Raw genomic sequence first — 25,553 nt, 5'->3', positions numbered from 1 at the left:
AATAATTAATGAAAATACAATTGCGATATAACAGGCTTTTTGGAGTTGAGGGAAGGATTTTCTATTCGGTCCGGAAATAGAGGAAATTCTCTCAAAATATTTCCATAGCAGTGCTCACTTATGAATATGTAGTGTATGCTAATGATTTAAATTATTTGAAAAATGAAATGGATAATCACTGGAAAAACGTGGATTTATTTTACAGTTTCAAGGCTATTTTATGAACGTTGTAGTGTCGTTACATTAAAAAAATTATCATTATTATATCAGTTACCATATACTGAGTCTGATGTCGAGGATACAGGAAATCCTGTAGCAGAAATTTATCTTCAAATATGAAATATTATTGAATGTACTTAACGCACTGCAAGGATGGATCAAGAGAGGTTCCGAAACTTCTTAAAATCTACGTAGAGACCTACAGAACGGAAATTGGAGGGGAAAATAAAATTAAAAAACAAAAACAAAAAGAAATTTGGGTATTTCGGTTCTGCAAATTAGGAGCAGCAATGCCTTGTATGGTTTCTTCAGAGGTAACCCGAAAAAACAGCATAGCTGCATTTGTCTAAAAACTGATAACATATTGTTAGAAGGCGATTCTACGTAACTATTAGAAAGACATTCACCCTAGCTATTTTAGTTTTTAAAAATATTTGATTGCTTTACAAAAGCAGATTGAAAGGTCCCTTCCTACACTCTTCAAGCATAGCTATTTTTGTTTTAAACACCGAGTTTACTACATGCATGTTATCACGGATGGATTTGAAACAGCCGTAAAGAGGATTTGTAGGGGCTAATACTGCAACAGTGGAAATTTCTGAATGAAACATTTTCTGAATATTTTGCTAAAATACTCGTTGATTACAGAATTGAAAATTAATTTTCTTCGAACGAAATATCATGACCCGGATTAGCGTGGAGCCAATCTTCCATTCCAGAAGAACGAAATGTAAGAAACCAAATTACAACAAGCATGATATTGCTACCAGAGAAGCAATAGAAATCTCGTTTGTAGAGATGGAAAACCCGTGACCTTCCGAGACCTTGATAGTGGCAACCTTTACGAAGGGATGTGAGATGAGTAGAATGCCAAGTCGGATTCTACCAGAAACAATTATGACGCAGTAATTCACTCTCGCGAACAAATTTGCCTTTTTTAATGTCGAATCGAGATGTCAATGAAACATTGATTTCTGATTACGCGATTGTGTTTAGAACCAAACTATCGTGCTTTTCATCATGGCGTCCCCGCTATCCAACAATGAGACTAAAATTTGATTTTCTAGCGATTAGCGGAAACGTTCCCTTCTGTAAGAAATTGTTAAATTATGGGTTTGTTTGAGAATCATGATGCAAGCTGAATCAGATGGAGGATGGAATTTCCACATTCGTTCTGAGAGAAGATTATTCCGCTCGCTTCTAAACCAATACCGAAACTGAAGTCTCTTTACTAGAGTTTTTCCCCTACATGCCTCTTAAGTTTCATAAACGTTTGAATGACGCCAATTTTCCGTATGAGAAAAACCAAGCTGGGGGAGCCCGGCTGACTATTGCTACACTTTAGAGCAGACACAATTTAGATCATTAAATTTGTATTTCGGTTTATGTTTAAATTTCAACATAAAGATAAATTTGAATAATTTATATACAAAAAGTGTATGTTAGATTGTCTGATATAATGAATTGCAGACATGCGAAGGTAAAAGTCGTTAGGTATCAATTGTCTGAACGGTGATTGGATATTCATGAATGAATTAAAGTGAAGATGAAGTTTGACCTAAATTGGTCTATGTATTCAGAAACAAACAAAAAGAAGAAGAATAACAAAATAAAACAAACAAACAAACAAAGAAACAAGCAAAACAAAACAAAACGAAAAACAAAACAAACAAACGAACGAAAACGGGTATGCTCTAGACAACATCATAGATCTTGTGAAAGGGTTTTGTTCATCTCTGTTAGTGCAGAGCGTCAAACAGGGGTCGCCGCTTAGTTATGACTCTGGTGAGGACAGAACCCTTAGCCTTTCTATCATTCCTCTTCTGTCACCTCCATTCTTCCTAATGTCCATCTTGACGCTGCCTCACTTTCGGCCTTTAGTTTGGTGTTCGCCACTGTGATGACGGTTTTGGGTTCTGTCCCCTTGCCGAGACATACAAGAGTCTTTAAAATGGAAGTTACTGCCCTGTTCAACGCTCAGCATTTTTTGGGATTGGGATGACTGATTGGCCCGTTGTCAGTATAATGTGACCGGGTGGGGTGTCTTCTTTGTGTCTTCGGCAGTGTATGTTTCAGTGAGATAACACTATAATGTCGGCATCAGTTCCGCGTCATCACAAGGGGGCAGACACGAACATACATCCTCACCACGCGCAGAAATCTCGCACACAGGGGAGGCCGTCGTTAAACAAACATAGGTGTTAACAGGACGTTAAGCAATAAAACCAAAAATCAATCATTATGTAACCCTGGTGAATACTTGCCTCAATATACCGCTCGGCTAGAGAGATCTCCTCGTTAGCTCGATCGGTTGAGCGTAAGACTAGTAAGCCAGAGGTCCCGTGGGTTCGATCCCTAGCGGAGGCAGTGATTTAAATTTAATTAATCATGTGCTCTGTTACAATTACATAGGGGGAACGCTCAGGTCCGTGGCCCAAAACGAGGCAGTATCAAGGGAGACAAACAAAGAGTATATATCTAAAATTTAAATGGGTGATACAACAGCTTGTTGTTGGGTCACGTGAGAGGGGGTCATAATCACGTGAGCAAGGGTTCTGCATCATGGGCGAATGTCATGAATCAGGTTAGAGAGTGTCAAAGATCACATGAGAGAAAGTCATGTATCATGTGAGAGTGGTGGGTCATTGATCACGTGAGAGAACGTCATAGATCGATAGGTGTCGCCCTGTCGCATTTGCGAGGTACTTTGGTCGCGTTGGATGGCGCACTGTCACACTTCGCTGTCGTTCTTCGCTTTGCGGGGGGGCGCCGATGCCATCATAGATTTCTCTTTTTCTTATATGTACACAATAAAAGTTTCGGGCTGGATATTTCAGCGTGCATTCTGTAGGCTATATACGGATCCATCGTGGTATCGAGTGCTCCCTATCATACACACAGCCTTAGTCTACAGCAATACAATTTCAGGATGCATGATTGTAAAAAATATTTTACAACCTTTCTCGTGTTTCTATCAAATTCACAGAAAATCTGATTAATTCCGTTAGAAATTAATGCTAGTACAAAGAGCTTATTCAGACAAATACTTTGATTTTCACATCAATTTTTTTCATTCTTTGAATATTTTTCTTTTTTGCCCATCAGCATTGGACGTTTGGCATCAAATGAATTGATGTGGCCTAATGTTGTGTAATGTAACCCGTCTGGAGCTATCAACAGAAAGCCAACTTGTTATACCATAAATTGAACATTCAGACCTGATCTTTGCGCATGCTCCCTAGGGTCGAGTTAATGTCTTAGCTGTCCTGTAGGAGGCGCTGCCAACTACAAAAGTACAGACAGCTACTGTTCATGCTATTGAAGACACCATCGTCACTGAAAATGATCAAATTGGACCGACCACAGGAAAATATAACCAGAAAATCAATCCCGGACCAAGCTTTCCGGACAGTTGATGTAATGGCCTTAGCAAATACGAGGAAAATCTATTAGATTATTGAAGTCGAATCTCCGGAGGATTTTAACTGAGGAAGCCACTAAACTGGTTTGTCGGCGATTTGTTATGAACAAACGGATGTTCATGAGTGAATCTGATGGCCCGGGTTACATAATCCATTACAATATTGCGCAAAAATACGGAATAGGGGATGGAAATGGAATCCTGGCGATGGTATCGTGAAAAAGTCCGGTCATTTTTTTTTTTTTTTTAATTTTTATTTTCTTTATCTATTTATTCATTTATTTTCATAGAAAAACAGATGTTGCATTACATTTGTGATTTCTTGTTGACTATATTAAACGATAGGAGATATTCACTAATTTCCCCTAGTTACACATGTACATAGCTAATGAGATGTATTATCAAAAACTGAAATTAATTTGGTATCGGGCAGAGTTTGTTTTAATGAAATATCGATATTTACAAATGTAACCCAGATAATTTCAAGTTTTCAAAGTAAGAACCGAGGAAGGTACAATGCAACAGATGTATATGTATTTAGATTATACCCGATAAAGCAAACACGGTTACTGACCGCTTCACATTAGCTATTTTTCATAATCATAGATAAAGGCAAACCGACAGAATCATGTTTTGCGCTTAGTATTTTTTTTTTTTTTATAAATGGCGACTTTTCAGATTTAAAGGGTACAATTGTACAATTTCAGTAGATTTCCGGAAAAAAAGTGAGATACTCCAGAAAAGCTATGGGACAATAATTGTCCGAATCGGAAACAACACGTCATGATATTGTGAATATCTTATTGACTGGATTTATACATGCCAATCACCATAGAGCGGTTTCAATAACAATAAAGATAATAAGTATTTTCCTGTGCGTCCCAAAGAACGTAAGAAAGAATGACGTTTTATGAATAAATAATGAAAAATAATTTATGTGCCATATTTATTTAGGAATTTCTATGAAGATATTAATATTTTTCAAAATATGTGATGTTTGCTCGGTTAAAATATAACCAATATCTTATTGAATGAGCGAAGAGTTGACACGTCAGCTGTCATTCATGAGGCGTAGATTTTATTTTCGTTCATAACGACCACAAAACTTTTGATCAGCTTCAAGCTTTGCCTCACATGGCATTATAAGATTTTTCTATGTCATCAGCTATACGTTAGGTTAGGTTTCTTGGTAGATTCCCTCGATTTCATTGCGAGGCACCACTGCGTTGAACGTAGTGCAGATAAAGTTATTATAGTTGATCTCCGGAATTTCCCACGGATAAAATTTACTGTACATATGCATACGCAACGAATATATCCAGTGGCCTTAGGAATATATATACACTGTCCATGTCCCATTAAAACAACATCAAAGTTCTATATCTTGTCGGGATTGCCTCCCTATGGAATGCAGACAAACTTATAATTTTCTCAACAGGCTTAGCCAAGGTGTCGTCATATGACATTAGCTGTTGCGAAGTCCTAAAATTGCAAACGACGAATTATTATCAGTAATTGTAATGGACATGACAGGTATTTGATTGTGTTTGCAAGATGTTTATAAATTGTTGTTATTTTTTCTTCTTCCTTTCTCTTTATTTTCTTTCTTAAAATTTCAAATGGATGATGGTGTTTCTTTATAGAAGAAAAAATAAAAAGTTCTAAAAGAAAAGTTAGATGCATATCAACGCGTAAATGAAACTGAAATCTAAAACACAATTATTTAACGCATTTTCATTAAGGTTCTTGAAAAGCACAAGAAGAATAAGACCAGGTGTTCCGGTGTGGTCAGCGTCCTCTACTTAATCGACGACGGCCGCCATGTAAATGTAGGTAAAATCTAGGTATTTCAAATTTTCAAAGTAAAATATTTCTCATAATCATAGGAATATGCCCATCCGTTGCTTCGAGGTACGTTTAAAATTGAAATTGATATGTTTATTTGAATGATAAAAAATACTTCAACTTAAAAATCCATTTACAGTTGAATTGATATCGAAACTCCCCCTCGAGTGCTATTGATTTTAATTTTTTTCATTTCTAATAGCACATTTTTAAAACAAAATCATATCTTTGACACAAAATTTCTCACTTCAAATATAAAATTTCCATTAAACTAGAAATTTTATACAATATAGAATTTTGATACTGTCAATTAAGTTTTTAAAATTGTCTGTATCTTTTTAATTACTCTATCTGGGAATTGGAGAAATATAAAGAAATATTCCATAACATTATTATATTGAATCGTGAACCGGTTTGAGTGATATTTCTGTGTTTTTTTTAGCGCAGAAACATTTTTTTTTCATTCCCTATTACTAACGCATTCTGAGAAATATGCAAATGATGGCATTTCTACCAACATGCATTCATAAGTAAAGAAAAGTATTGTCAGTCAAGTATTGATATCATTTTTGGCCACAATTTATTCATTAATCTATAATGAATAGATATCAAGATGCCCTTCAACTAGCCCTCCACCTCTGGGTTACGAGTTCGAAACCTACGTGGGACAGTTACCGGCCGGTGTTTTTTCTCCATGTGCTCCGGCTTTCCTCCACGTCCAAAACCTGGTACATCCTAAATGACCCTGACTGTTAATAGGACGTTGAACAAAATAAACCAAACCAAGACCTGCCACTGTATTGGAATATGCATGTCATAAGGTACTTACAATGTAACATGATACACCTTTCCACATTTGTTTTACAAGACAAAATACATTTCTGTGAAATAATGGGCGTGATTTGTGAAAAATACAAATCGATATATATACGGTCTTTTTACTATATGATATTATGAGAACGACGCCATCTTACAATCCTTTATATTAAGACGACCTGTGTAATCTGAACAAGATTCGGTTAAAAATGGGTCGGATTAAACGGGGTTCACAATAAAATATAGAAACGCATTTTATCATGCAGTGATATCTAGATCACTAAGGTTTTTTTTTTAATTCATTTATTGGTTTTTGTAATGTTTTGTTTATATTTATTTATTCATTATCATTATTATCTTGTTTATTTGTTAGTTTTTTTTCTGTTTTTTAGATTTTTTATTTTTTGTTAAAAAATACCAACTGAGTATAATCAGTTCCATGAATTTCGTTCCGATCCCATGTGTTTAGTTGTTTACATATAAATATATGTTTATTTTTCCATTATTTTATAAATTCTGAGTAATGTATCGTATTTCATGATTTGACACATTCATTTCAAAACTCAGTTAATAGTACAAATTTTATTTCTATCATGATTTTATGGCTATTTCATAACCTTTTTTACGAGATAGCTGTCATAACCGAATTTTATTCAGAACACTGGTTTACCTAAAACATCCGTTTTAAAGGTACACCGATTCCCATGGTAACTGTAAAGGGAATCTCGCCTCAGTTACGAGATAAGTCTGATACGGATGGTTTTCAATTCTACATGAATGTATCTCGTGCGATTGTGGTTTTCAAACCGCCAAACGCCGAGCAGAGAGCATCGAGTACCAATTTGATAGACTTTAGTCCGTATCGGTCTTGGGACAGATTAAATGAAATTCATCTCCAGGCTGGACTGATTTTTTTTTAATTTTGAAATTTGAATAATTTTGGACAGACACTCAACAGCTAAAGGAAAAAATATATATATTCAAAATTTGCATTACATATCTTTTTTAATGTTGGGTGTATATTTTAAACACCCGCCCCGTTTGTTTTGTACACCGCCACGATTTTTTTGTACACTCGCCACGGTTTTTTGTTGTGAGTCGTTTAGAAAGAAAAAAGACTTTAACATTTGCACACTAGATATTTATTTTTAAAGATGGGCTGTATCAGTTTAAGACAGTAAGAGTTTATCCAGTAGAAAGGATTTTGTGAGGCATCAGAAAAGTGAAAAAAAGGGAAAAAAAGGTATGTGTATTTAAGATTTGCATCCATATATGTGAATTATCTGTGAATTTCGGTGCTACTGAGAAGCATTCTTTCAAATTACATTTTTTTTTATAGTGAGAGTATTCTAAACAACACTAATGCATCCTGTCTTGTAAATTGTATTTTCACCACTGACAATGTAAAACAGAACAATTTAATCAGACAGGAAATATACAGTCTATAGGAAGCCGATAACAAATGAGTATATTCCTCATGTTTCCCAAACCATTATTCTCGTTCGTTGGTAGAATTGAAAAATCAATTTTCCTTGAGAAACCTGACTGTGCATGCTATCTCGTTACATTGGCAGAAAGATAAACATGTTTCTTTGAGTTCTTAGCTACAAACAAGGATAATATATTGCTCTGGACTTATATCTAATCGAAAAAAAATCGGAATAAAAATGGGCTGCTTTGCAATATTTGAAAAGGATGAAATATTACAGTACCTCGGAAGAGAAAAATGCGATATATTTCAATATAAATGGAATAAATTGAAAAATGCGAACATCCAAAGAATTTCGATTGAATTTTCATTGTTAAGTATCTTTCAATATATCAGGGATAGTCGAAGGGAATAGCGGATAGTGGACTCGGCTATCATTTAGGCGAGCGGGGTTCGATTACTAGATCGGACAGGGAAGGTATGCCGGGTCACATGTCTGATCACGTGGTGTTTTTTTACGGGTACTATCGCTCCCTGCCACATTCAGACCTTCTCGTCGCTTTCATCCGAGAAAATACGAGTTTTGAATACAAGTCGATATTTTAAATGTTGTCAATTTTTATTCGAGTTCCACGCGACAACAGAACTCATTTTGTCTAACGCAAAAATGTTGTCCCCACAAGACATACATGCTTGATGAATCCCCGGATGTTGATATACTAGTATTTCCGCACTTCAGACGAGACTTTCAAGAACACCATGACCGCCATATAACATCTGATAACATCCATTTGTATTATATAACATATGATATCCTCTGTTGATGATATATGACAAACAGAATTCCTCAACCAGCAAAAGTTTACTTTTAGATAGAAACACAATATCGAAGATCATATTTATCGATAGGACGATAGGACATATGTCTGGATGTCTGAGTCTACTGCTTAGGGTGCAAGAATGACTGCGACAAAACATGATCTGTTGCCCGTATTACGATCCTTTGAAATTTTTATTTTTTTATTTGTATTTTATCATTTCTTTCATGTCTACTTAATTTTTCTGTACTTTTTCTAATGTTGGAGTCTCCATGACGCCAGTCCTCATTTGACTCTGAATGTTGCGAAGACATTCAACTCCACTATAGACAAAAAATATTATTTGACTGTTGCTAGTGATGGTTTCGTATTTCGAAGACAGCATATCAACCCGTTACCATAGTAATAAAGCAGTAGTAATTCCCCTTAAATTATCTGCAATAAAATGCAACGTTTTCAATACACAGTTAACTGCCCTAACTTCGCTATTACCATTAATGTACGTCCCTGTTGTTAAAACTGACCAGTGATGACCAACAGTGGATATATATTCCTACTTGACCATTATGATATATTACCCGGTGTCTATAGAAGTAGAGACTCTCTATATCTTTTTAGCGATCTTTTGTTGCCGAATTGGCTTGAAATCAATATATGTTATTTTAGACAATTGCAGTTTACATCAGCCCTGTTCTATAAATAATTTAATCGCTCGCTGTCACTAGGTATAATGCTAACTGTGCTTCCGTAGTAAAGTCGCGTACAAAAGCAAAAATCATGATAAAATCCATACAGAAATGTCAAAACAAAATGGACATGTAATTTCTAATCTTGTTAAACCGTTATTGAAATCATGCCGGAATGAGATTTCGATCACGGATGAAGAGGATGGTTCGTTTTACAAACTTTCGTTTAAGTTGCATTTACTCGAGTTAATCACTATTGATGTCTGTTTACTGTGTGGCTAATTTTTGTTTGTCCTCTAATGATGGTCAAGGACAAGTGTCCGTAGCGGTCAGTACCCGAACGGTGGTTTATCCATCTCCGGTTATTAAAAAGCACTTTCCTCCGAATCTGTTTACAAGCGAACCAATCCAATTTACCAACTACGATGCTGGACTGGGTTGCCTGCCGTAGTTTTTTTACTTTCCGCTAGATTTCGCTTCGAAAATATCAATCATGCGAAAATATATTTGCGAGCGCAGACTAGCGGAGAGGAATGGTACTAAGGGGAGTAATCAAGTCTACTTCGATGTAGTCTGTTACCAATGTTTTTGAATTACCGGTATGTAATACTGATTGGTTTGGTTTATTTTGTTTAACGTCCCATTAACAGCTAAGGTCATTTAAGGACGGCCTCCCGTGCGTGCGACATGAATGTGTGTGGTGAGTGCGTATGTGTGTTTTGGGGGCAATTGCCTATCTTTTTGCTATATTCATTTTTCGCAGGGGGGCTTTGCCACCCTGGGACCCGCTGGGCGGCCCCCAGACCCCTCGCAAAAAAGGAAAAATATCGGCTCGCGCCTATGGCGCTCGCATTATCACTTAATTACTGGACCCCCCCTTTCGAAAAATCCTCCTTCCGCGCCTGATCCCGAATGATTGTAATTGGAAATGTGCTATATTCATTTTTCGCGGCATTTTTTTTTGACGACTTCCTACGCCACTGTATACAATATAGAATCCAGGTGGGAAACCCAGCCCCTAATGATAGTGTTGGTATAGTGTTATACAATATATTTTCCAGTTGGTGACCCCACCCCTAATGTTAGTGTGAGGTATATTGATATACAATATAGATTTCAGTTAGTGAACTCGCCCCCTAATGTTATTGTGAGGTATAGTGATATTGAAGCCATCCCTAATGTTAGAGGTATAGTGATATACAATATGGGCCGACCTTCGTACCGTTGGCGGTACGCCTGTTTCATAAAGCGAGATATATTGATGGAGCTCAAGTTCGTATTATGTGAAATAAATACCAGGTTTACTCGAGTATATTTCGCCATACAGAAACAATACATGTAGCCATTATTTTAGGAATATATAAATTGTACATTTGTTTCGCAGGTACTTAAATCCACGCGTCCGTATTTCCCCAAACTTATCACTCAACACGATAACTTATAGAACGCCTGTTGTAATTCTTCTATTCTTGAACCAAGCTTAAACTCGACATTAGATATCGGATCTAAAATCATATTTTTACCAAATCTCAAATGTACTTTGGATGTTCGGCAAGTAGGCTTATTATACTTTTGTCATAAATTTCAAATAAGTACAATGCGTTGCTCGATCCGAGGACGAACGGTACTAATTGGCGCCAACGTCGATATTCGCTTCTGCGCAGCAGTACACTACATGTATATATAATTTACGTCCAATATACGCGGCTCACACAGCTCGTCCCGGGATACCGGTGTATTGCAAATCGTACTCGCATCACATTCGGCCAATCCTTGAACACACAGTATATTCCCAAAACTATCAGGCATACTGGACCGTCATGTACACATGCCGGCGTAAATAAAACTTACACAAAACGATTGCGTTGCATAAATATGAGGTGCGTATTGTGCGTTTTGATTTAAACATATTTTATTGCCTTTAAGCAACGGGATTGGGTACAAGTTGTACAACTTATTCAAAGCCCTCTCCCTGTGACAAAACATTGGTATATATACAATACAAATTAAAGATGGCATAAAATAATATAACAAGTATATATACACTCTCATGCAATTTTGCAACCTATTTACACAATGAGAGAGAGAGAGAGAGAGAGAGAGAGAGAGAGAGAGAGAGAGAGAGAGAGAGAGAGAGAGAGTTATTCATTTGATTGTGCGTACGGCTGCGCATGAAAGAAATATCAATGTGCAGCTCGTTGTATACATTTGATTTATTGTATTGTATTACTTATTCTCAAATAAATATTGTTTAAGCTTAAGGAATTTAAATACGCCGAAGTGTGGCAGGATACTTATATAAAGCGATGTCGCTTTTTGCTGCACACAATTTTAATTTCAGTGGTGCAATCGTTAAAATATGTATTGTTGAATATTAGTATCATTAAGTATGATTATACGTAATTGATAAAAACATGTCGACAGGATAGGAGTGTGCTCAGCCACAAGGGACCACGTGATGTATAATAACTGTATTCCTGTTGACGGGAAAAAAGTCGAAATGCTGTTTGTTCTTCACATATGATTGTTCAGTATCGATCTGTATCATTATATAGCAATAATAAGTTTTACCACAATGAGTGGTCAATTACGATCACGTGATGCGGAACTCTTTTGAAATGGAGATCAAAAACAATATCATCAAAGCAAATTGTTCAACGCAACATGAGATCTTTTTCCCACGACCATCGACCAATCATCCGAGACCTCATGGGACCATGACCTTATATGGGCATACAGTGTCCAGACTGTCGGACGCCCGGAAGTCAGAACAAGGACATCGGACACCAATCTACGTCACCCGATCTCTAAAACGATCAATGTCCTATAAGGCAATTTCACAAATATGGATATTAAAATAGATCCATAAACATAGATCGGCGCCTTTTATGTACATTACGATTGTACGCGGTAACAACAATATTGAAAAAGTGAAATGTCAATTTTTATCGCTGTGGAATTGTGGTTTATTGTTATTGTAAAAAATATTTGCATTTTCTCATTGTATTTTACCTGATTTTATTCCCAGGTTTCTAACATATTCTGTGTAATATTACACAACGACCGGTTAAATTGACATTAGCTCGTAATACAGATACAATCCCCCTATATTCATGAGTCACTGATTAGTCACGTGGAAATTAATTATTTTTTAAAATCTATAATCTGAAATATTTCTATATTGATATACAAATGTATATTGAATGACACTCTCAAATCTAAATTTGATGTCGATAGATTTTCCCTTTCCAAATGTGATTTGAAACATCAAATTTGCTTCAATTTACTTGGCAAGTCAGTCGTTTAAAGGGACATAACGTCGGTGAAAGGCTTAAATTGATCTAATATGATTTATTAGGGTAATTGATGGTCGCAGGCATATATGTAACTCTGGTAAATACTAGCCGCAATATACCGCTCGGCTAGGGAGATCTTCTCTTTAGCTCGATCAGTTAGTAAGCCAGAGGTTCCGAGTTCGATCCCTAGCGGAGGCAGTGATTTGAATTTAATCAATCATGCGCTCTGTTACATATATCACCTCTAAGGTAGTAGAATTATGTGCAAATCATTTGTTTCTTCCTATTTGCATATGCAAATCATTAACAGAATAAAGTCCAGCCAAGACTTCCTCGGGAAAATAACTCCAGTCGTCAATAAACCAAACACCACACACCTATTTACGGATATCCAGCTTACGGTATTTCTTTTAATTTCCATGAATGACCAGATACCGGAGACACTCGATAACCGGCCCCTCACGTCGCCTGAACACAGCAACTGCCGTGAAAGGAGACGAAACCCTGTTAACCTAACCAAACCTGGAAAATTGGTCGAACGAGGAATTTGCATTGCTTTCTGCTCGCGGGATACTCAACTTCCTTTTGCTCGAAATGTTCTGCCATTAAAAATTAAATAACCTCATCGAACCACAATAGATTATTTTACGAGTGTATTGTGTTTTTTGTCTTATCTTGGTACGGAATCTATAGCCATTTCCTTTATTTACATAACGTTTTGTTTCCATGTCAACCTGTTTGTCTCCTGTGGGGCTCACATACGTGTAAGTTCAATTTTGTGAAATATCTTGAATGCTTTTTATATTTTAAACTCCATAACCAGCTTTGCGTGTTTCCATTACACAAGTTCTCGAGGAAAAACGAACTATAATTGGGGCTTATCATCACAACAAACACCATACACCTACATCACTCGTCATGCTCTGATCGGTTTACCGTTGTCTGTCGTGTCACGTGATATCTAAATGTACAGATTTTCTGTACAAATATGATATTTATTTCCAGGCGTCTGTATTTATATATATATTTGGTCAATTACTGTGCTACTCATATCTATACTGGCTTGTTTCGGCTATGTCGCATTGTCGCCCCCACCAAGCGAAGAACGACAGTGCGCCATGTGACAAAATGAACGCTCTCCACTTAACGCATTGTCTGTCTTCGCATGGCGCATAGTCGCTCTTCGGATGAAACCAATGCGACATGGCCGAGATCAGCCACCATTAATATCTGCCGTTCGAACGAAGGAATGTCCGTTAAGTGAAAATAAATTGTCGAAGATCATAACGTTGATCTTTTGTTTGTTTGTTGGATGCGTTTCCCTTTTGCAATAGGGAGCGTAAAAGACAGTGTTTACGGTTGATCGGGTCAATGACGGACATGTTTATAGTGCTATCACACTGTAATGCCACAGCTGGACTCGAGGACGGGAAACTTTGTCACATTATGCAAACAACAGTTTAGTTTTTCCTATTGTCTAATAGAACCCAATTTATTTTGTAATTATTCTGGTTTGTTACGGTCAAGAGACAAATATGATAATTGCATGCGTGTGTGATGTTGTGCGAACACATACAATTTACATTTGAACTTATTATGCGTTTCTATCACTTCTGGTTTTTGCAGTACACTGCTTTATAATGACGTCCGGCAGGGTAAAAAATGGCAAAACCTCGCAAAGCGTTTTACGATGGGTTATAGTACAATGGATGTGACAAAAGAAAAAAACGTATTTCACTTTGGAATTTTTGTGGCTGTCGTTGTTTCCAGCCTCGATCAAAAGGAGGAATATATTTCTAAATAATGAAATTCAAGTGACAGCCAAATGGACTCGCTTTGTAATTACTTCTTCACGGAGAGTCGCGGAATAACAGGAAGTTCCCACAACTTAATGTCAATTTCACCGCATTCAAAGAGAAGAAAAAGAATTCTTTTAAAGCGAAACCTTTTTTATATACAAGTATATAAATAGTCTAAATCAGATTCCGGATCTGTGTTCACCGCTGTCGCTCTCCTCATTTGTAAAATCCTTTATAACAGTCCCGCAGTAATTGGAAGAACGGTCACCGATAGGTGGTCGACTGAGCTTTTATTCGGCGGAGCCCATTAAACAGTGTGTGCCCAATAAACCACTGATCTAATTGGGACGGAATCAATTGATGGTGTGATAATGAAGTAGGCTATCTTTGTCAATAACGCTATAGCTCCCCCATGATGAGAAGTCTAGCACGAGGATTTGTTCCCATTATTAGGCAATTATGCATGGGTGGAAATGGCCATCAGTAATGGTACATTGTACGGTCTCCCGACATTTAGTAAATCGAGCCGGCGGGACCGGTACAGCCGTGGATGGTTCTAATTTGAATGTATACGGTCATTAGTTTTACTTCTCAGAATTAATCGACAGTTTATTACCGGAAAACATTGCCTGTGTTTGTATGAGGAATCCATTTTATTCTTTTATGACGTCATAGAATGGAAAGTACGAGAATATACGAAACTAAACGTGCAATTTGAGACTTTTGCTGCCTAAGCTCACATGCAGAGTTTCCGGTTCTTTCAGTTTCTTTGTGTGATATTTCAGAAGTGTTTGTTTTGCTTTTAGATGACTTCCGTTGGTTGTCTTGACAATATATAGCGGTATAATTGACACAAAAGTGAACACGTTAACCATTTTTAATGTGTAAGAATGAGGAGTTTGGGAATGGCAATTTATATATTTCACACTGTTTTATGTTTCCGTTGTAAGGTCCAGTTCGATTACTAAACGAAGAAAGTACATTAAAAAGGTTTTGAACAAAGTGACACAGTCGCCTTCTAGCTTCGCGTTAGGTGGAATTTTCCATTAGCTCAGTCGGTAGATCAGCGGCCCAGTAAGCCAATGGTCTCGGGTTCGATCCCCGGTGGAGGCCCACTACTCGCTTTCCTGTTAAACAACTATTCTTACCATGCCTCGTTTGACGCGAGATGCCGTTAGATACAAATAATCACATGATTTTTTGGCTGTTCCAAGAATGGCGTCGATACTAACGAGCTTGACCGATATATCAGATTTTCTGGTACATAAACATGAAGCAAACGTTGACTATCTTAGTTGTTAAAGAAACATCATATTCGGCCGAGAAATTTTTTTTCCAGTTACATCGTATCATTAGTTTGCAGAGCTATGCAGTGTAACCTGACCGTAGAATCAGAAAAAAAAACCCGAATGTGTTGAGCGTTAATGATGAAACCATATATTAAGCGAAAACCATATTAAGCGAAGGATGCCATATCGAAACATCCCGAGCACTGCCTTCAAGGCATGTGTCGCCAAAGCTAAGAATCAGAAGTCGGTAAACTTCGTCACAACAATTATTCAAAATATCGTCCAGCTCCGTTGATGCAACAAAATGTCGGTCAGGTTTTACCGCATCGATCTAAATCCTTGTTTTACGGAGATTGCCGACATGTTACGAGATGTCACGAGTCTTTAAATATTGATGTCACGAGTCTTTAGATACTGTTAAAGTATGTTGTAAATGATGGCGGACCTGTTGCATGGAAATTTACTAACGCTAAAGGATAAGGCGTAACCTAGGGGGCTGTTTAACCCAAAGGGTAATCGTTCGGAGTCCGGGTTAGGGGCTGGTTATAGAGATGTAATAGGGATAGGGATATACATTTTGTTTGGGGCTGGGTACATACAGGATAAAAATAAATGGAACATGAACGAATATCTACACGGCCTCGCGAGCCAACTTATATCGAAATATTTTTTTCTATTTTAGTATGCTAGACGCGAACATCAAAACCCCATTATGTTGTGTTTGCATCTCATATGCACGTGCCTTTCATATTTATGAGATATTGATAGGTTTTGCTCTCGGATTCAGGCCTAGAGGGCAGAATCTCATGAGTCATGACTAGCATGTTGACCGCTCATCAGACATTCTGGACATTTGTTCCGCCATCATTGCTCACCGGACTGACCACAGGGGACGGAATGAGTCGACGTCGCACTGGTCAAAATGACCAATGGTCATTCCTACAGACTCTTTCAATGCCAGGACAATCCAAATGTGTCTGTCATAATTTGTCATCAAAATTACCCAAGAGTAAAACTAATTTTGCGTTTGATTAGCCAGTCATACTGGTCACTCCGACTGACCAATGGTCAAGGTTTCGGGCCATAGGAATTAATCATCTAATCTCATTGTGTACAGATACTCGATAACTACAAGGATGCACTATTGTACTGTTCCGAGAACTGTAAATATGCTAAATATATTTATGTCATGAAAGGAAAATAGCAGAAACAATTTTTCAGACGATCCAAGCTTGATGGATGTGTTTCCTTTAAACATCGACTTTATGAAACTAATCAAGTAACCATTCAATGGAGTTCTCTCTTCAGATAATTCCTGTTGTAGACTTGAAATCAATTTTTTTTGTATCGCAGATCTAAAACTAAACGCTCCCCAGTCTACGAAATTTCTTTTAACAAAATATTTCCCAGTTGTACCATATGGGAGCAAATCAGCTTCAAGATTGGTTTCTGGTGCCGCCTTGACTGATTTTGTGAATAATCTACTACGGCGGACATTGTTAACGAAACTGATTTTGAAAGCAAAACTTGATGAATTCAATATCAGCACTTAAGCTGTATGGCTTCATGGCCTGTTAATTGACATGTATTGCTAGATAATCGAATAATGTGACCCCGGGCTTATTAGATCGCTATTAAGCACTCTTTGGTAATATAGAATTTGTATGCACAATTAAATGAATGAAGAATTTTTTTTTTAAATTCAATGCATATGCCTGTATGACTGGTTCAACTTTGAACACTGTGTTTCCGTCGGTCGGACCAATGAAACGAGATATATCACATATACTAATCCAATTGAAAGAAAGATAGTGATTGGTTGCTATTCATCATGTATAACAACATTAGATGGAAGAGCTTCGCCATAGTTTGATTGTTGAACTCGACTTATTATATAAAGTGACAGATGGTCAGTCACAGAAATGTTTATTTAGGTCAATTGGCTACAGTATTCGTAAATATAGAAGCTGTATGGGAATCGAAAACTATCGACACTTCTAATCAACATGGCCGACCATCCGTTCAGCGATCTAATTAGAAATATTGACCTTATAAAGTTGCCACAGTATATCTGAATAGTTGTGATTTTTTCTACAGGAATTTCTCTAGTAATTCTCTCACCTAAGAATTAATCCATGCTGTCATAGACTGAACGTGACTAAATATGATATGTATGTTGTGCCAACACGTGAAGTATTGTAACTAAAAATCGGCAGAACGGGGACAAGATGCGCCTCCATTACCACGATGCGACTCTGTTAGCTACTTAATGATAACGGCGGCGTTGACAAAAATTTAACGGGAAATGCGAATCAAAGATTAATTAACAGGGATATCACTGAAATAAAATGAGGAGATTAAGACCATGTGGTCCGGAGAAGTAAGCGTCCCCTGCTTCATCAGTAACAAATTGCCCAATAAATGTAAGTCAAATTCAAATAATGGCATGTTCTCAAAATGAGAACAGCGATAATGGCAACAAAACCAGACGGGCACATTAAGTATCATCAATAGCATTGGCATTTATATCTCACAAGGAAACTGAAGGATCTATTCCCCATTGACAATGTAACCATGACCTACCTCCTATGAACTGCACGTAGCCGGCCATAACGGTGACTGTCTTGACCACGTCACTTGGAATACAGGAAGTCGTCACAGCGAGGAACGCGCCACAGCACAACAGGATACATCCCGCTCCATACAACACGCATGCCGCCTGCCACGCCCCTGACGGCAAGTTCCCGAGGTTAAAGTATCCGCCATAGAACTCACAAATCTCGTAGTCAGGTGTTTGCGAGACTTCAATCCGGGTCATACACAAGCTTATCATGCCAAAGCTGTTGGACTGGCCGGAAGTGACGAACCAGGCAGGTTGGACGAAAGAATAAGTGCTGAGAGCGGAGACGAGAACCGAGAGTAGCGCCCATAGCAACAAAACAGGCGAGATCATGACGTCACGTCAACCATGATGGCAGCAAAGCTCGACTACATCTGAAAAAAACAACAACAATATATATAATTTTCATATGAATGACATCGTTAAATCAACACTAGAACTTATGTTTCTATGAAATACCTATGCGGTATAGAAACTCTACCCCCTTTTAAGCTTTCTACAAAATAAACATCACAGTACATTTAGATATCTGATACTAGGCTGAGTAACACAGGTCGTTATTCACCTTATGTGCCTCCGATAAGGATCGAACCCGGGACCACTGGCTCTACCGAGCTTACGAACAATTCCTCCCCGGCCGAATTAATAGGAAGGCGGTAGTAGAATGCTAGACGGCAAAACTTTCTTCTGTATCTCTTTTGAGCAAGTTAAAAGCGGACCAATTGCTTATATCCCCTTCTACATACTGCTTATGATACATGAACTTAAACACTTTTATTTCATGTTTAAACACATTTTTTACGAAAATAATTCCAAATTTATGACCTTAACGAAAAAAAAAAGAAAAAAAAAGAAAAATCTAAATAACAAAATTCCTATCACTAACAAGTCTCGTTGTTATCCAATAACACAACCTGACGTCAGTTTAAATGTCATGTCAGCAAGTTTCACTGACAAAATAACAGGAAGAAGTTAATTGAAATAGAAATAAAGTTTCTCGGAACTGATAACAAGATTATGCTTTCTCGTGTTTCAGAACCTGTCAGCGTGTCATTTTCTCCGCCAACTATAACATGACTGTCAGTCTATCAAAAAGTAGTTACATGGCTAAAGGAATACATTTTGACAACCTCATATGTGGTTTGATACGAACGAACAAACGAATGAATGAATGGATGTATGAATGAATAAACGAACGAACGAACGAACGACAGAACGAACGAACGAACGAACGAACGAACGAACGAACGAACGAACGAACGAACGAACGAACGAACGAAAATGAATGAATGAATGAAAATGAACGAACGAACGAACGAACGAACGAACGAACGAACGACAGAACGAACGAACGACAGAACGAACGAACGAACGAACGAACGAACGAACGAACGAACGAACGAACGAAAATGAATGAATATTTCCATTAAAAGTTACCAATTTCTGATTCATGGCCTCCTCGGCAAAGGTTTCGTGTACAAAATAAACAAACTGGTTTGATAAATCAGATATATAAAAGACGTCTGTAAAATTTGAAGAAACAATCTCCCGATACGAAGGACCAGGATTTTTCTTTTCCTCGAAAATATATACGTATAAAAATAGAAAGTCCGTTTCAGAAGAGGGAGGGGGGCTCCATAAACTCAGACATGTCTCCTCAGCTTAACATATATGTATCTCATGTGCGAAGTCTGCTGGCGGGAAAATAACTACCTTTTTTCCTCAATGTCGACTTACATTAATATACCGCTGGTCTGAAAATGAACATACAACCCCCAAAAAGTAAGCATAGGGCACGAAAGCTTTCAAGACCGTCTGCATCACTATATATTGTATAGAGATCGCTGTAGCCTGACAAGGTGTCATGGCGGATATTATCTCCACGGGGGTCACATTTACAAAACACGGGCTAACTCCAGACTGTAAATGTCGGATAACCTCGCTCATTACATTACGTCAAGACATTTTGGTGGGGTAAACAGGCTTATGACTTGAGGTACATAGATATTTGTAAATGAACGTCAAACCATTTCATGTAGACGAACAATTCTAGTATAACTGACAATTTCTTAATCATCGTGTCGTTTCCGGAAAGTTTGTCTCTTTGAAACATAAACGATTGTTAAATCAAATGATTGATATATTTTTAAATAAAACGTTAGATGAATGTGACATGCTTCTTAACAATACATGTATATGCATATAGTGGAAATTTCCGGCAATCGTCAGCTTGATTTCCCGAGAATTGCCGGAAATTTTCCCGATAAGTTGCGATCGGTATCCTATCTTACATGTTACAACTACTTGTAAAACCAGACCCCGCTTCCGGAATAAAATATCCGAATAAGCGACTATTACCTAAGATTTCGCCCTCAGGAAACCGAGAGATCGGCCTATAAACAATAATATATACACATAATAAAGCGACACACGAGCCTATTCCGCCGACTTTGCTGTTTTTGTAAATATTTTGTGGGTTAAAACATTGCCCACTTTGACTGTTGTTCGTAAACATGATCATGCACGATTTATCACGAAGAAAGCGAAATCGGTCATATGGTTCGTCACGTAACGAGGTCATTTAATTACTTCCGTCGAAAAGAAAGCACATGCTTTCCCGAAGATATTACGGAAAGGTCCGAGTGGTTTTCCGATGGAGTTAGGATCGGTCATATATCAATTAGATCAATACCGCTCTGTATACATTTTTCATATTTTTAAAATATCACGTTTCATTTCTTTTTCTCCTAGTGATTATTAACATTATGGTCGATTTTGTAACATCCGTATTTCAAAGTAAATAAAACAAATTAACTAAAAAGTATTTAACCTCTTGAGGTCTAACATATTTTAGCATTTTGTTTTGTTTTAAAGCTTTCCTGGAAGCTAACGAAAACCGTTTTTTTTTCCAGTTTGAAAATGGAGTCAGAATTTGCAATGACATTACATTATAGAACATTTTAGTGATCCCGATCTTTATCAGCAAGACGCTTTTGAAATGATAATTCAATAATAGGAAAATACCATTCTAACTTCACATCGTTTAATGAACTGCAGTGAAGGTTTACTAGATTTTAGATATTCCAAAACAGCGAACTTTCAACATCATTAGCAGTAGAATAGAGTACATTTCACTTGTAACTTTTTATCGGTTATGTTTTGACGTATTTGCCGGGACGAAAATAAATCTATTTTTTTCCACAAGGAAGTCAGCACAACCGGAGTCTTAGGGAAATTAGAAATATCTTAATTAACAGAAGAATAATTACAACTGAATTAATGGCGCCACGCGGCGGTTTGCAAACATCATCAGGCGACTTCCGTTAATGGCGGGCCTGTCGTCAGCTCTGTTTGATGAGGGTTGGGATGAGGGGGAGTTTTACTGGAGAGACATATTATGCTGATATTAATGAGGTGTGAAATTGCAGAGGAGGAAGGTTGCGGAGGAGGGGTGAAGAAGGAGCTTTAAATGACAGAAAGGTTGATTAGTTTTGGCTTGGTTGATTTTGTTTAACGTCCTATTAACAGCCAGGGTCATTTAAGGACGTGCCAGGTTTTGGAGGTGGAGGAAAGCCGAAGTACCCAGAGAAAAAAAAACCACTGGCCTACGGTCAGTACCAGGAAACTGTCCACTTGGGTTTCGAACTCGTAACCCAGAGGTGTCGGGGCACCTTAACCGCTCGGCCCATTTAACGCCTATGAACAGCTATGTTCATTTAAAAATGGGCTAAAATAAAAAAAAAAAAGACAAATAATCGTACTTAGGAGGGGAAAAAATGAGTAATATAACTGTTCTATATCATTAATGGCGATTTATATTGAAAGGAAGGGATAAAGATCGATAGAAAGATGAAACGAAATTAACAGTTTGGCGGGAAAAGGTGATGTTCACTAAGGCGTTATTCTACATACAGTTTATGGTGTGTTGGTTGTAGGTGAATATTTATGTGTATTAAATTTCCCCCTTGCTTTATCTTGTCTTACATTGTTTATACCAAAGTCAAATGTTCCGGGTTTTGTGTCCCCTTTGTATTTGTTCTAAGGGAGTCGACTGATATTCATTTTGATTTTGTTTGTTCATTTTATAAATATAAACTTTAATCATTTAACAGCAATTGCGAAACAAGTTATATTAACTTATATTAATCACGCTTGTTGGCCCGGATTGAAGCGCGCGAGGGGTCTTACTGTGGGAGGAAACCGGAGTACCCGGTAATAAGAAAAGTATCACTTTTAACTGTTTTTATGCCCACACCTTTCCCCTTATGCTCAATACATACAAATATTTGAATATTTCCTATTAAAATTGCAGTATATTGTGACATAGATTCTAGTTCCTAATGCTATTGTTTTGTAGGATGATAAACAATAAGAGGCCAGCTTCTGTACCATTGGTGACACTCTTGTTTAATATGTCGTTAATGTATTACCAAATCAATTTTCGTAAAATATACTTCCTGCAGACTTAGTATGGATCTTTTTGGAATTGAGAGCCGCGATTTGAGAAAGGGAGACCAAATTCTGTTTGTCTCAAGGTTAATGAACTGGAGCCGGTTGTTCGAACGTTCATTAAAAGATAATGATGGATTAAACCTTCATTAAACCTTCATTAAATGTCATGACGTCATTAGCAAAATTATGACGTTGTACAAACGTTCATTAACGCTAATCAATCATTAGCGACTCATTAAAGCTTACTTAAATCACCGATATTTAAAGATGGTTGGGGGTATCATTAAACCATCATTACTGAAAATGGCGATGAATATTATGTTTGATGTACATAGAAGACAGCAGAGTCAGCTATCCCATCAAGATTTTTCCGTGTCGGATGTTTATACCGAAAACCAAGTCCGAGCGAGATACCGGTTTTGTCCAGAAAAGATCGTTTTTAACCGTAGATTTAGTAAGAGATAAACTGGAAAGAGCTATGAATAGGAGAAAAATATAGGTAACAGCACAATAGTGGTAACTGTGTTTTACTTATGTAGTCAGTAAGGGAAGTTATGTGTGTTTTCTTTCACTACTTGTATTCAATGAAAAATAGTTATGATGTGACATTGGTGCAGATCGATGTAGGTTTAAGAGACGAATATGAATAATATATATAACGGAATACTGTTGCCAGTGTTATTCGGTTTGAGTTATGAAAGGACAATTATGCCTCGCATATTTCAAAGTGCAAAACTGCCGCCCTTCCGTCCTTGCTTTGTTGTAATATTTACTTGGCCCGACCATGAAAATTTCCATTAGAAATTAAAACAAATAAATTGTTATATGCATACATGGAATGTTTGATAATTTGAAGAAAACAAATACATATACACGTACATGTATGCTTAAAAATACATTTATGTGACGCATGGAATTATGTTTAAAATTACACGTGCATGGTATAGACGCCTCCCGATAAAACGTATAATTAATTTTAAGTCATATTATAACACTGTTGTAATGCTGTAAACATGAAAACCTGTATGAATATGTGAAATGTCATTCTCTCTGCGGATAAAACATTCAATACGTTTCTCCAGACATTGACCAAGATCATGACGTACTACAAAATGAAAAAAAAAAACAAAAAAAAACAGCCGTGTTGATTTGTAACGTTGTGCCGCGGAAAACGTCACTATCAAGCACATGACGGTACTTTGCACATTACGTCATGTCACAATTCATATACATTTCTAAAAATTATAATAATTATGTGAATTCTCAAAAATGTATAAAAAAATTTCCTGTACTTCCTTACATTTTGAATCTTCGGAGAACAATGTTACGAAAATATTTAATTGATGGCTTTCACACTCTCTTTTTGCCAAATGTTGAACCTTTGTAATTATTTGGGAAAGGGCTTTAATAATGTTGTTATAACTTTTGCCCAATCCTTTTTGCTTTGATTTATGGCAATAAAAATAGGTTTAAATAAATCCAAAACAGAAAGGTACATTTACAAAGTGTAGCAACATAATAGCGAATGTAACACGTTCGGACCTGTGCTCTTTCGAATATCTTCCCATGCAGTTTTCACATTTAGCAGGATAATGAAGATTATAGCATTTGAAAAGTACAACCACAAGCTAGTATCCGTGTATTTTTTCTGGAACACAGACTCGTATTCAGGCTCCGACTCAGAACGAGCCGACTTTTGTCAATCGGAAGGGATACCATTCCACCAGTTACGTTCAGGCAATGTGTGACAATGAAGGTATACAGACCAAACATAATCTCTCGTAACACTGAACGAAATCATGTTTTTAAAAATATTTTCATATCAATGAGGCAAGCTTATATATTATATTATTTTTCAAAAATGGTAATCATTAAGATATTAAATTATATCTAAACAGAATAATCGTATTCTAGGGTGGTCGGGTGTCATAGTGGATATCGCACTCGTTTTTCTATTAGGCCGACCGGGTTCGATTCCCCGATCGGACGTGAAAAGGTAAATAGGGATACCTGCCCTTCCCGACTACGTACTTTCCCCCGTATACTCCGGTCTCCTCCCACACATCTCCATGATTCCATCCGGGCCAACAAGAGTGCTTAATATAAATGTTATATAACCTGTTCGTTATGTTTGTAAAATAACTAAAGGTTGAATAACCTGATTTTCCTATGTCCATCAAAGTTTGTATCATTAAAACATTACACGAACATATTATCATTGATTTACAGGTAAATTCACAAACATATGGTCGCAAGATGTTTTAGTTTTTTTTTTCTTGCCATCTTTGCCATCTTTGATGTTTACTTGTCTCCGGGATGTTTACGCATGTTGCATTATGGGTAGAGGGAATCCCCACAGTTAATGATGGTTTAATTGTGGATCCGTCATTAAGTCTTCATTAAACTTTTATTTGTTAATGATACCTTAAATGACCTTTCCAACAACACATTTTTAATGATTCATTAACTAATCTATCATTAGATATTTAATGAATCATTAAGACTTAATGATACTTTAATGATGGTTTAATTTAATGAACGTTCGAACAACCGGCCCCTGGTATTGGCGAACCGGTGGCTGGCGGAAACGTGAGAATTTGAGAAAAAAAAACTCATTTGGCACCACAGACGAGTGGAAATGATATCAAAATTATAAAAAAAAAAATCTTTTTTTTTTGTAAGAATCTGTAACTTTTTTTTTCTAAAATGAAAACATACAAAGACATATCGAGCTGACATCACAGAAAATATTTTCATGTCAGGGGCACAAGTTCAGGCAATTATCATGTTATTTAAATTACATGTGTTGAAATGAAATAGCGTCCTCTTATAGAGCATCATTTTGTTGAGACGTAATACGAGG

At 37.0% G+C, this 25,553-nt stretch overlaps 1 protein-coding gene across 1 annotated transcript in view; it reads right to left on the bottom strand.

Annotated features, from left to right (window-relative positions):
• LOC117332688 (LHFPL tetraspan subfamily member 2a protein-like) overlaps positions 1-25,553 on the bottom strand; it is a 66,495-nt gene that overhangs the window by 27,279 nt on the left and 13,663 nt on the right. Inside the window, exon 2 of the mRNA XM_033891687.1 lies at positions 18,202-18,612. Within this exon, the coding sequence (XP_033747578.1) occupies positions 18,202-18,571 (370 nt within the window). The 5' untranslated portion in view covers positions 18,572-18,612. The remainder of the gene's footprint in view (positions 1-18,201; positions 18,613-25,553) is intronic.

This window comes from Pecten maximus, chromosome 8, assembly GCF_902652985.1.
Source record: "Pecten maximus chromosome 8, xPecMax1.1, whole genome shotgun sequence".
Classification (NCBI taxonomy): Eukaryota; Metazoa; Mollusca; class Bivalvia; order Pectinida; family Pectinidae; genus Pecten; species Pecten maximus.
This window is presented reverse-complemented; position numbering and strand designations above follow the sequence as displayed.